The sequence below is a fragment of the Salmo salar genome, chromosome 18, assembly GCF_965601325.2.
Source record: "Salmo salar chromosome 18, fSalSal1, whole genome shotgun sequence".
In the NCBI taxonomy this organism is placed as follows: Eukaryota; Metazoa; Chordata; class Actinopteri; order Salmoniformes; family Salmonidae; genus Salmo; species Salmo salar.
In genome coordinates, this window is record NC_138308.1 from 10,001,786 (window position 1) to 10,015,278 (window position 13,493).

General features: G+C 41.0%; 1 protein-coding gene across 1 annotated transcript in view; it reads left to right on the plus strand.

The window, feature by feature from the left end:
* Positions 1 to 13,493, plus strand: part of LOC106576788 (DNA nucleotidylexotransferase) — a 175,079-nt gene that overhangs the window by 50,265 nt on the left and 111,321 nt on the right. The window contains exons 4-7 of the mRNA XM_082964711.1: positions 1,376 to 1,546; positions 1,983 to 1,985; positions 7,962 to 8,030; positions 8,255 to 8,378. Of these exons, the coding sequence (XP_082820837.1) occupies positions 1,376 to 1,546; positions 1,983 to 1,985; positions 7,962 to 8,030; positions 8,255 to 8,378 (367 nt within the window). The remainder of the gene's footprint in view (positions 1 to 1,375; positions 1,547 to 1,982; positions 1,986 to 7,961; positions 8,031 to 8,254; positions 8,379 to 13,493) is intronic.

A 13,493-nucleotide genomic window follows, 5' to 3' on the forward strand; every position in this document is an offset into this window, starting at 1 on the left:
CTATGTGGTAGAGAAAAGAATATGAAATTCTCTGGCAACAGCTTTGGTGGACATTCCTGCAGTCAGCATTCCAATCTGTGGCATTGTGTTGTGTGATGAAACTGCACATTGTAGAGTGGCCTTTTATTGTCCCCAGTACAAGGTGCACCTGTGTAGTGATCGTGCTGTTTTATCAGCTTCTTAATATGCCACACCTGTCAGGTGGATGGATTATCTTGGCAAAGGAGAAATGCTCACTAACAGGGATGTAAACAAATTTGTGCACAAAATCTGAGAGAACTCATAAAGCATGGGACCAGCACTTTATATGTTGCATTTATATTTTTGTTCAGTATATATGATATATATTTTGTAGATTTGTTATATATCATTTTTTCTTAGATATTGTGTCTTATTTTTTGGACCAAACACAAGTGGGGCACTGCCCCTAACGGATGAGCCGCCACTGCTCTTTATATTTTTATTACAAAACGCATTGCATTCTGTATTTCAAGTCATTAATTGCCTACATATTTTTTATCAGCTACATATGTTTATTCTATCTGCGTAATATGCCTAATATACATCCCTAAATTTACCATTACTCTGTACTTTACTGTACTGTATATCAATGCAGAGCAGTAAGGAAGCTTCTCTTCTCTGGAACATGGTGTCCTCTGGGACTGCTCAGTGAGTAAGGAAGCTTCTCTTCCCCGGAACATGGTGTCCTCTGAGACTGCTCATGCATAAAACCCTCACTCTCTCCCTCCTGGCAATATCCTTCTATTGAAAAAAACAAAATTGAAAACTCCTGACAGTTGTTCTTTCCTTTCATTGAACCACCATGTTGCTTCAGAGAGGAAAGTCCACAGCAGCACCGCAGGCCCCTCGGGAGCCTGTTGTGAACAAGTGGAAAATGACAGGTTCCTCTCCGGCGCACACCAACCCAAATATCGCAGTGCGGTCATATGGAAGAGGCCTGTGTGTCGGGGTCTACCGCGGCGGGGAGAGAGATGGATGGGGGGAAGAGGTAGAGGGGAAGGAGAGAGGGAGAGGGGGATTGTGTGCTCCGATCCCTGTCTAACTGCCACCACAGGTCAATGCATCTGACGTGTGATTGCACACCTGACACATCTCTCTCGCTCTCTCTCTCTCTCTGTCTGTTTCTCTCTTTCTCTCTCTCTCTTTCCTCACACTATATCTCAATTTGTTTTTATTTTCTCTCCTTTCCCTATATTTCTCTGACCTCATACTACAATTCTTTTGTGTTTCCTTTTCCATCTTTGTTTCTCATTTACATATTTATATTTCCCTCTCCTTTCATTGTGCCTCTCTTTCTCTCCTCTCTCTCTATTTCTCTCTCTTTCTCTCCCTCCCCCCTTCCCCTCCTCTTTAGGATGTGTTGGAGGAGCTGGCGGAGAATTCTGAGTTCAATGAAAGTAAGGGTCCATGTCTGGCATTCCGGCGAGCAGCCTCAGTCCTGAAGAGTCTGCCATCAGCAGTGCACTGTCTGGGGGCCATCCAGGGCCTACCCTGCCTGGGTGAGCACACCAAGGCTGTCATGGAGGTAACATCAGCTCCACTGCATAAATTCAGTCACACACACACACACACACACACACACACACACACACACACACACACACACACACACACACACACACACACACACACACACCACACACACACACACACACACACACACACACACACACACACACACACACACACCAGTGTAAAATAAACAGAGTGAAGCTCGAACGTTTCACATGTCCGTGGACATTGGAGTGACACTCAGTAAGCAACCGCTGAGTTGAGTATTGTTGAGTGAACATCAGAGGGGAAAAATCTAAAGACCCACTGAGACTAAGTTGTAGCTTAGCGAGCACTGAGGCCGTGATAGTGATGAACAATTGGGGGTGTGTGTGTGTGTGTGTGTGTGTGTGTGTGTGTGTGTGCACCCCAATGAGAAAGTAAGTCAGAGCAGTATCCCTGAGCTTGAGGAGGTTTGGCCTTGGCTTGAGGGTTGAAAACCAGTGGGGAGATGCATCACTGAGCAGCAGTGGAGGCTGCTGAGGGGAGAACGGCTCATAATAATGGCTGGAACGGAGCAAATGGAATAGCATCGAACACCTGGAAACCATGTGTTTGATGTATTTGATACCATTCCACTGATTCCGCTCCAGATATTACCATGAGCCTGTTCTCCCCAATTAAGGTGCCACCAACCTCCTGTGTTGAGCAGTGGACTCAAGGCAGAAATGTCTACTCTGCTTTAGCTGCTGTTCGTTGTTAAAATAGTAAAAATACTGCTTTGTAGTCTTTTTTCATGCCACACACACACACACACACACACACACACACACACACACACACACACACACACACACACACACACACACACACACACACACACACACACACACACACACACACACACAGTTGAAACAGAGTTGAAGCAGATGACAGCAAATTACAACAGAACAACCTCAAAGTTTTTAAAATAAACGCGTCTCCAATAGTTTTGTCCTCTGAGATGTCCAATGATGCTACTATTACATAACTGTGATGTTGTTTGGAGTTTTTATCCTACACCCTAAGCAGCGCCTTGGTGCCTACTGCTTTTACATCTTTGATAAATGTGATATGGAGACACTTAAAATTTGACCAGCAAATGAGTTGTGCTCCCTGGAGATGAGAACACTATTAGGCTCGGGAACAAAGCCTGTTCAAAACAAACAGTCGGAGCTGGGTAAAATTACACACTGAGCTTTTCATTACAGCTATAAAACTGGAATTAATCCGATGCTTTACTATACCAAAGCTATCATTTCTATAATAGGAATGGAAATGAGTATCAGAGGGGTACTTTAAGTACTCCTAGAAACAAATTCCATGAGCAGCAGCACTTAAGAAGAGCTCCTCCTTAAATTGCATTTTTTATTTGTTATTATTTTATTATATGTGAACAGTTGAGGGTAGACTTCATCCTAATAGCGAACAAGGAAATCAAAGGAGACCTTCTGTTCTACAGGATGATCCCAATGCTTGGCACACAGCTCTCCACAACGCCAATAATGTGCTTAAAATGTTAGAAAACAGAACAATGAGGCAATTATACATTGATTCCACCCCCAAATTTAACATTAATATTATAATTACGGCACTGTGATGGTTCATGTTTTGGAGGCTAGTCTGGATACATTTGTCCATTTACCACACTCAAAACCTCTCCACCAAAACTGCCTACAACAGCGTCCACTTCCTTTGTGTCCCAGGATATTGTCCCCAGAGTTCCTCTCCTTCCCCTGCCTGCAGCAGACATAGCCCTCAGCATGCCACTCTTACATGTGACACTTGCAGTATCACAGCATTTCAGAAGAGGAGATCAGCCTGGTGCTTCAGCATAGGGATGAGATGCGTTAGTTGCATTATGCTATCAGGTGCATTGAGGAGGACAACCAGTCTCTCAGGATGGAAGTATGCAGAATACGAGAGGAACTGTCCACCACACTCAAAATAAGCCATCTCCAGGACCTAAGGCAGGAATTAGTTAGCTACCAACATCCACTCCTTAAAGAGTCCAGTAAAAACCTAGAACCCAGCAAACTGTTGAACAAGGACCCATCAACCGTCCCAAACATTCAGCCAACCCAATCAACCTATCCACCAACCCAGCTGACCCCATCCACCCCAGTCTCACGGCCTGTGATTGCACCCACTCCTGCCATCCTCCACAGGCCCGAGAAGAAGCCTGACATTGTTTTGACGATGGACTCCAATGGAAAATGAATGAATGAGCATTAACTTTTTTTAAATAGGGTGGTGGCTAAGTTGTGGTGCCCCACATCTTACAGACCCATGGAGCTCCTGACAGTGGCCCAGCTTGGCTCACCGAGCCTTGTCAATGTGCATACTGGAACCAATGACTTGCATGCTCAACAGAAAAAGGTGGCCACATCACGTTCAAGGGTGATGGAGAGGTCCTCTACCACCTTCCCAGATGCCAGGATTGCAATGTCCGCCCTTCTCCGGAGGAGAGATTTTCACCCTGCCACTATCGAAAGTGTAAATGCCAGCCTCTCACAGGATTGTGCTAATTGGCCAAATGTAAAATTGGCCCACCATCCCACCCTTATTCTGGACTGACTGTATGATAATACACACTTGTTCAAAGAGTCTGCTTCTCTGGGTGCCCAGTCCACCTCACTCCACAGGAGCAGCAGACCAGCTAACAACTTCCTGAGACAGTTCGGACACTCCTTCAGACATGCCTCCGGTGGTGCTCCACAGAGACTGGAGAACAGCCAGCAACACTGCCCAAGACCAGGCCCACCTCAACTCAGCCCAGCTCTACACAGCACCGACCACAACCTAGGGTCTGGCAAAAGACTGTTGAGGATAGTGCACCACATGACGCAGTCCACACCATGTATCAGTCACATAGCCATTTAGCAGATGCTTTTATCCAAAGCGACTTATAGTCAAGCGTAGATAAATTCTTATGTATGTGTGGTCTTTCCCAGTGTCGCTACCCTCCATACCACCCTCCTCAATTCCCACACAACCTCTCTCACAGGCTAGTTCTAGTTACCCTCCCTACTCCCATCGCCAGGATAGGCCTGGAACACTCCTGCCTCGAATGGCAGTCCCAACCCTGCAACAGGAGCCACACCAAGGCTCCTGTACACACCCAGAATGGAGCATCGGAAGACAATCTGGTCCCCTGCAGCAGCTCCACTCAATTGGCAGGATCTTCATCAGGGTGGACTGAGCTCTGCCAACACTGCTCACCCAGTTCCCGCCCCATCTCCTGCGTCCAGCAACTTGGGGGAGGTCTGTCAAATGCTCAGTCTGCTCTGCTCTCACGTGGTTGGCCAGGGACCTTGGCAAAGTCTCAGCTCACTCAACAAATAGCTGCAGCAAAAACTCTATGGCTTTTAGCTCTTATGGGAATGAGCTGAATACCCCGTCGGACTTTAAATATCCTAGGGGGCTTGGACTAAAATGGACACAATTGACATTCTGGTTCTTTTGAAAACATGATTAAAAGAGACATTGAAGTACAGTAAGAGTTAAAAGTTTGGACACACCTACTCATTCCAGGGTTTTTCTTTACTTTGACTATTTTCTACATTAAAGAATAATAGTGAAGACATCAAAACTATGAAATAAAAAAATATGGAATCATGTAGTAACCAAAAAAGTTTTAAGCAAATCAAAATATATTTTATATTTGAGATTCTTCAAAGTAGCCACCCTTTGCCTTGATGACAGCTTTGCACACTCTTGGCATTCTCTCACAACCAGCTTCATGAGGTAGTCACATGGAATGCATTTCAATTAACAGGTGTGCCTTGTACATTTGTGGAATTTCTTTCCTTCTTAATGAGTTTGAGACAATCAGTTGTGTTGTGACAAGGTAGGGGTGGTATACAGAAGATATCACAATTTCGTAAAGACTAAGTCCATATTATGGCAAGACCAGCTCAAATAAGCAAAAAGAAATTACAGTCCATCATTATTTTAATCTGGAAAATTTCAAGAACTTTGAAAGTTTCTTCAAGTGCATTTGCAAAAACCATCAAGCGCTATGATGAAACTGGCTCTCATGAGGTCCGCCACAGGAAAGGAAGACCCAGAGTTACCTCTGCTGCAGAGGATGAGTTCATTAAAGGTAACTGCACCTCATATTGCAGCCCAAATAAATGCTTCACAGAGTTCAAGTAGCAGACACATCTCAACTTCAACTGTTCAGAGGAGACTGTGTGAATCAGGCCTTCGTGGTGGAATTGCTGCAAAGAAACCACTACTAAATGACACCAATAAGAAGAGACTTGGATCAAGAGTCTTGGACCAAGAAACATGAGCAATGGACATTAGAATGGTGGAAATCTGTCCTTTGGTGTGATGAGTCCAAATGTGAGCTTTTTGGTTCCAACCGCTGTGTCTTTGTGAGACGCAGAGTAAGTGAACGGATGATCTCCACATGTGTGGTTCCCACCATGAAGCATGGAGGAGGAGTGATGGTGTGGGGGTGCTTTGCTGGTGACACTGCCTGTGATGTATTTAAAATTCAAGGCACCCTTAACCAGAGCCAAAGATAGATCTAACCTTTGGTTTTCTTCAGAGCTATCTCAGCTCATTGAGATAAGAAATCTCGCCTGGGCCAAAGCAAGGAAAACTGTACTGGCAATCTTTCAGACAACTGAGAAACAGATTTACTATCTCGATTAAGAAAGCTAAATCAAGCTACTTTTAAGCTCTATCTCTGACTCTGCTTGTGATCCTTCAAAATGTTGGACAGTAAATGCACTGAAGCATACAAGTTCTGTCTGACTTTGGCATCATTACTGAGAAGAATGGGATAAGTGATGCTTTTAATCGTCATTTTATCTCGGTAGCCTTTTTATTTGAGCGAAACTGTGGTTTATCTGACTCTGGTCAGTCAATCAATTGCTCTTCCTTCTGCCAGTCTCTAGCTTACTTGACGGTTAACCTGCCAACTTCTAGTGAATCTTTGTTTTCATTTCAACAATTTACTACATGTGATGTGCTAGATGCCTTGTTTAAGATTCAAGTTTTAAAAAATCCACTGGGGCTGATATGCTTGATCCATTTTTTGCTTCAGCTCTCTGCCCCCCTGATTGCTGTATCATTAACCCATACTTTCTACCTTACAATTATATCTCGTACTATCCCCAAGGTTTGGAAGGTGGCCCATATACTCCCTCTTCACAGAGGTGGTGACCCTTGTGACCTAAATAATTATTGCCCTATTTCTAAACTTTGTTGCCTAGCTAAAATATTAGAATCTTTGATTCATTCTCAGCTAAGATAGTTCCTATTTTTGAAATATATTCTAATTGTACATCAGTTGGGTTTTACACCAGGTCGTAGGACTATCTCTGCTGCATCCCTAGGTATAAAGGATGTGGTTAACTGTATGGATAAAAGGCACCATTGTGCTGCCCTTTTAATTAACCTGTCAAAGGCCTTCAATACAGTTGATCACTCATTGCTAATGCTGAGGGTATCCTCCATTGGCCTAGATCAGGCTACATGTAACTTGTTTAAAAATGACTTAACAGATCAGATTCAATGTGTATCTACTGATAGTGTTAAATCATGTTTTTTAGACATAATACAATGTGTCCTGCAGGGGTCAATTCTGAGCCCTGTACTTTTTACTGTTTACATTACCAATACTGCACTTGTATGCCGAATATTCCTTTTAGGAAATCAGCTTTTAGTTTTCTGTTCCACAAATAAGGTACAAATCTTCAAAATGTTGTTACATTTGATGTTTTGGTGCCTCTAGGGCTTGTTTTTTATGACTGTGTTTTTCTTTCTGTTTGCGTTTTGTATTTATATTTTGATGCATATATTTTCTGTAATTTCTGTACTTCAGGTCTTATCTGTAAAAGAAACCTTGGTCTCAGTATGTGTCATGTCCTGACCCTAGTAAGATGTAATTTTCTATAGTAGAGTAGGGCAGGGCGTGACAGGGGGTGTTTTGGGTTGTTCTATGTTTTCCATTTCTATGTTTAAGTTCTAGTTTTACTATTTCTATGTTGGGATTGTTTGGGTTGATCTCTAATTGGAGGCAACTGATTCTCGTTGCCTCTGATTAGAGATCATATTTAAGTCCGGGTTTTTCCCTTCCTGTTTTGTGTGTTTTCCTATCTGTGTCACGGTTTGTTGTTTTTTGTGTATTCAAGTATTTTTTATGTATAGCATTTAATTTCACAATAAATAAAATATGTGGAACTACGAACACGCTGCATTTTGGTCCGATCCTTCAAACAGCCGTGACATTATGACTCCCTGATAAAATAAAGGTTAAATAATAAATCTATTCTAAAATGAAGAGCAATAAGCTATAGAAGTGTTTTTATTTTTTTAACCATAAAGGACTCAACAGAAGTTTGGAAGAAAAAATCAACATAGTAATGTAGTCTATTTGATTTTTTTTTTTACAGATCCTTATATTTGGCCGCTCCTTTAAAGTTGAAGAGGTACAGAGTGATGAACGATATCAAGCACTTAAGGTAAGTGGATCAAAAGGAACTATTTTCAATTTTCTTGTGAAATTATTTTGAAGTTATAGATACCATAGTTTAATTTGCTGTACATTTCTGCCAAATTATTATTTTATACACCATACAAATGCTGCCAGCAAGACTTAAATAGAACCTATACCAGTAATTCCTCCCCCCAAAGAGATCCCATCTGACAACATGTTATTTTGAGTACATCAATGTTTTCTTGCCAGCTGTTCACCAGTGTGTTCGGGGTTGGACCCAAAACTGCTGAGAAGTGGTACCGCAGAGGGTTGCGCTCACTCAAGGAGATTCTGGCCGAACCCAACATCCAGTTGAACAGGATGCAGAGAGCTGGTATGAACAGGAGTAGCACACAACCTCCTCCCTATGTTTTGATATCAGAACACTAATATGTAGCTGATATTAAATGATCTTAGTTTTGATATTGCCTTAATTGCAGAAAGTAGTAAACTCTGCTGGTATCTATATCTCTGGGATTGTATTCACAAAAGGCCGCGGAATACGATTCTATGAATAGGGAGGACCTGATCATAAATCAGCACTTCTAACCTGATACGCTTTTACAGGCCCCAGTCTCATTCTGTTAAGGTAATGTCCCAGAGTATGTTCTATATCCGATGCTCTAAAAGTAGCAGTTGACCCCCAGACAGTTGGCACTTTACAGTGATAAACTGAAACCGTAGGGGAAGTAACACAATGAAAACCTAACAAGGGGGATTCATAATGCAAATCAATGAGTTGTAGTTATAAAGAGTAAACCTTGTCATGGGACACTCATCAATCAGCTTGGGAGAGAAGGCCCCATTAACATAAAGACCAAAAACGTTCCCTGACTTTCAATATGAGAATTATGATTTGTTTGTCACATCATTGATGCAACACAGCAACAGAGTGAAATGTGACAGAATATTTTATCCCTACTTCTTTGTTTGGGAATTGGTTTCAGCTGACTGGGGGGGGGGGATCTTTTTAAGTTGATTAGCCAGGTTTGGAAGTCTTTGGCAAGCGGCCATTTGGGGTTAAGAAATTAAATAAATTAAAGTGGAGACAGATGGGACTGGGACATAGAGAGGAAAGTGGCAGATCGAACAAGCGCCTATGGGGCGATATGTGGACCAGAGTCAGCGACACTATCGCTTGACCAGACTTACTTACTGATTTTATTGTCCCCATGGGGAAATTTTGTTGCAGTGTCATGTACACGTTTAAAGTGGTGGTTAAATACAAAACAAAATTGGCAATACAACTTTCATAACAGTTACATACCAATAAAAACATTTTTTTAAAAGACTAGCAAAAAAAAAATACTAGACTCCAGCATGCTTGCAACTTGCAATAATTCAATTATTATTTTCTTGCAAAAAGGAAACAACAATGAAATACAATACCATAGTCACAATATGGAGCCTAAAAGATAAAGGAAAGAGTACAATAAAATAAAAGTATACTTTCAAAATGGTCATCTCTAAACTCTGCTTCAGGAGATGGTAGTAGGTGACTACTGTGCGCTCAAAGTATTCCCCCCCCCATTCATTTTTACACATTTTGTTGTGTTACAAAGTGGGATTAAAATGGCTTTAATTGTAATTATTTTTGTCAGCGATCTACAGAAAATACTTTAATGTCAAAGTGGAAGATTTATTGACATTTTTTGGGTGACAAATAAAACACTAATTTATCTTGATTAGATAAGTATTTAACCCCCTGAGTCAATACAAGTTAGAATCATCTTTGGCAGAGATCACAGCTGTGAGATTTCCTGAGTAAGACTCTAAGAGCATTGCACATCCGGATTGTACAATAGTTTCCCATTATTCTTTAAAAAAATTCTTCAAGCTCTGTCAAGTTGGTTGGTGATCATTGCAAGAGCCATTTTCAAGTCTTGGTATAGACTTTCAAACTGTAACTAGGCAACTCAGGAACATTCAATGACGTCTTGGTAAGCAACTCTGGTGTATATTTCGCCTTGTGTTTTAGGTAATTGTCTGTTGAAAGGTGAATTTGTCTCCCAGTGTCTGTTGGAAGTTTTGTTTTGGATTTTGCCTGTGCTTAGCTCTATTCCGTTTCTTTTTGTCCTATGAAACTCCCTAGTCCTTGCCGATGACAAGCATACCCCTAACATGATGCCATGCTTGAAAATATGAAGAGTGGTACTCAGTGATGTGTTGTGTTGGATTTGCCCCAAAACATAACGCTTTGTATTCCGGACAAAAAGTTTGTTTGTTTGACACTTTTTTTGTATTGTTTTAGTGCCTTATCGCAAACAGGATGCATTTTGGAATATCTTTATTCTGTATAGGCTTCCTTCTTTTCACTCTGTCATTAATGTAAGTATTGTGCAGTAACTACATTGTTGTTGATAAATCCTCAGTTATCTCCTATCACAGCTATTTAACTGTTTTAAAATCACCATTAGCCTCATGGTGAAATCTCTGAGTGGTTTCCTTCCTCTCCAGCAACTGAGCTAGTAAGGTCGCCTGCATCTTTGTAGTGACTGGGTGAATTGATACACCATCCAAAGTGTAATTAATAACTGCACCATGCTCTAAGGGATATTCAATGTCTGCTTTGTTTTACCCATCTACCAATAGGTGCCCTTCTTGTTGAACTATGGGAGCACAGCACTATTGCCTGTGCTCCCTGGTCTTTGTGGTTGAATCTGTGCTTGAAATTCACTGCTCAACTGAGAGACCTTACAGATAATTGTATGTGTGGGGTAAAGAGATGGGCTAGTTATTAAAAATCATGTTAAACACTATTATTGCACACAGATTGAATCCATTTGGTTATGTACAACTTTGTTATGTGTACTCCTGAACTTATTTAGGCTTGCTATAACAAAAGGGTTGAATACTTATTGACTCAAGACATTTCAGTTTTACATTTGTATAAATATGTAAACATTTCTAAAAACATAATTCCACTTTAACATTGTGGTATTGTGTGTCTGTTGGAAGTTTTCCTTTGGATTTTGCCTGTGCTTAGCTCTATTCCGTTTCTTTTTGTCCTAAAACACAAAATCTCAATTTATCCGTTTAAAATGCACCCTTGAAAAAGTCAAAGGATGTGAATACTTTCTGAGGACACGGGAGTCCCGTGTGGCTCAGTTGGTAGAGCATGGTGTTTGCAACGCCAGGGTTGTGGGTTCGATTCCCGCGGGGGACCAGTACGGAAAAGAAATGTATGCATTCACTACTGTAAATTGCTCTGGATAAGAGTGTCTGCTAAATGACTAAAATGAAATGAAAAAAAAATGGTATAGCTTATTTTTGTGAGTCTACCATTGGCTTCGCGAAGTCGTAATAAACAATTTTATTTTCTGTTCTACAGTAATATCCAGTTACTAAGCAGTAATGACAACCAAATCTCTCCCGTTGTGAAATCCCAGCAAATTCAAGATGGTGTACAGTGGGATTACTGGCTGACATGGAACAGTTTCCTAAACTTAGAGGAGAGGGAGAGTCAACATTTCAGTGTGGGGGTAGACGTAGGTAGGAGCAGAAAGATGGAGGCCGGGATTAACTGTGTCTGTCAGACTGGTGGGGAAAAGCCACAAAGATCGATTCAGTTTTCACTGTCAACAGGGGAATGGATTATTTCATAACCTTATTGATGCATGTCACATATACAAAGTGGTGCAACCTTGTTGGGGGAATAATAGTTGAAATAAACAACTTCGAAGTGTCTCAACAGACTTAAGGGCATTTTTTTTAAACTATGGTACTTAACAGGTAATTTGGGGATTCTATGGACACTGAGAATGTACACTTGAATTATCTTTATTTTTTACATTCTGAAAGTGAGGTGAGGCGAGAAGAGGGCAGCCGAGCTGAGGAGATGCGAAGAGACGAGATTTGATTTGGGGAGAGGAGGGCCAGGCAGGAGTCCTTGAACGTCCATTAGGTTATATTCCCACTTATTATAGAGTATTAGAGAGCTATTAGGTTGTATTTACGCGCCCTCAATCTCAGTTGCTCTTGAGTAGTTTTTGTGAGAGAGAAACCTAGCACAGGGACTTCTTCTTAGCAAGAGTATAAAGTTTGGTAACACTTCATTTTAACAGGTCTTATTACAGTGTAACTACATGTGTAATTACAATAACAACTGTTGTAGTTAATTGGAATAACTCATAGTTAAACTGTAATAACAATATGTAACTGATGGTAATTGCAGTCTGTAAGAGAGGTGTAACAACAAATGCTTGTTACCATGCTTGTTACAAATGGGCAAGTTACCACAAAATTTACAAATGTACACTGGGTGTCTGGGATTACAAAGGTTGGAGGCTCACTGGGCTCTAATTACCTACCCGTGAGCACTCTTCAAAATCTCTACTCAATGTTGTTGCTAGCAATTGCCCCATAAAGTGTACAAACTGGGTTAACTTGGTAGAGTTTACAAAAACAGATCAGATATAGGTCAACCTCATTGACTGAGGTCTACATACAGGTGTCATCCCAGATAAAACATTTAAAAAAGGTATAATTAATGTGTAAGTTACCCATTATAAACCCACAAGTACACCACAGAGTACATGTAATATCTGCATAAGTAGAACATAATTACTAGGTGTTACACAGGATTTAGCTACATAAAATTAAGTGTATCTTGAGGGGTACTTACTTATAATTAATGTGTACTGATATAGTACATAACCCATCCTGACAACCTGGCCCTTATATTTGTTAATTTGGTATTTTATTAGGATCCCCAATAGCTGATCCCCAGCTACTCTTCCTGGGGTCCACACAAAACATGAAACTTGACATAATAGAGAACATTAATACAGAAGAACAGCTCAAGGACAGAACTAAACATTTTTTTTAAAAGGCACACGTAGCCTACATACAGTTGAAGTCGGAAGTTTACATACACCTTAGCCAAATACAATTAAACACAGTTTTTCACAATTCCTGACATTTAATCCTAGTAAAAATTCCCTGTCTTAGGTCAGTTAGGATCAACACTTTATTTTAAGAATGTGAAATGTCCGAATAATAGTAGAGAAAATGATTTATTTCAGCTTTTATTTCTTTCATCACATTCCCAGTGGGTCAGAAGTTTACATACACTCAATTAGTAGTTGGTAGCATTGCCTTTAAATTGTTTATCTTGGGTAAAACGTTTCAGGTAGCCTTCCACAAGCTTCCCAAAATAAGTTGGGTGAATTTTGGCCCATTCCTCCTGACAGAGCGGGTGTAACTGAGTCAGGTTTGTAGGCCTCCTTGCTCGCACACGCTTTTTCAGTTCGGCCCATAAATGTTCTATAGGATTGAGGTCAGGGCTTTGTGATGGCCACTCCAATACCTTGACTTTGTTGTCCTTAAGTCATTTTGCCACAACTTTGGAAGTATGCTTGGGGTCATTGTCCATTTGGAAGAACCATTTGCGACCAAGCTTTAACTTCCTGACTGATGTCTTGATGTTGCTTCAATATATCCACATAAT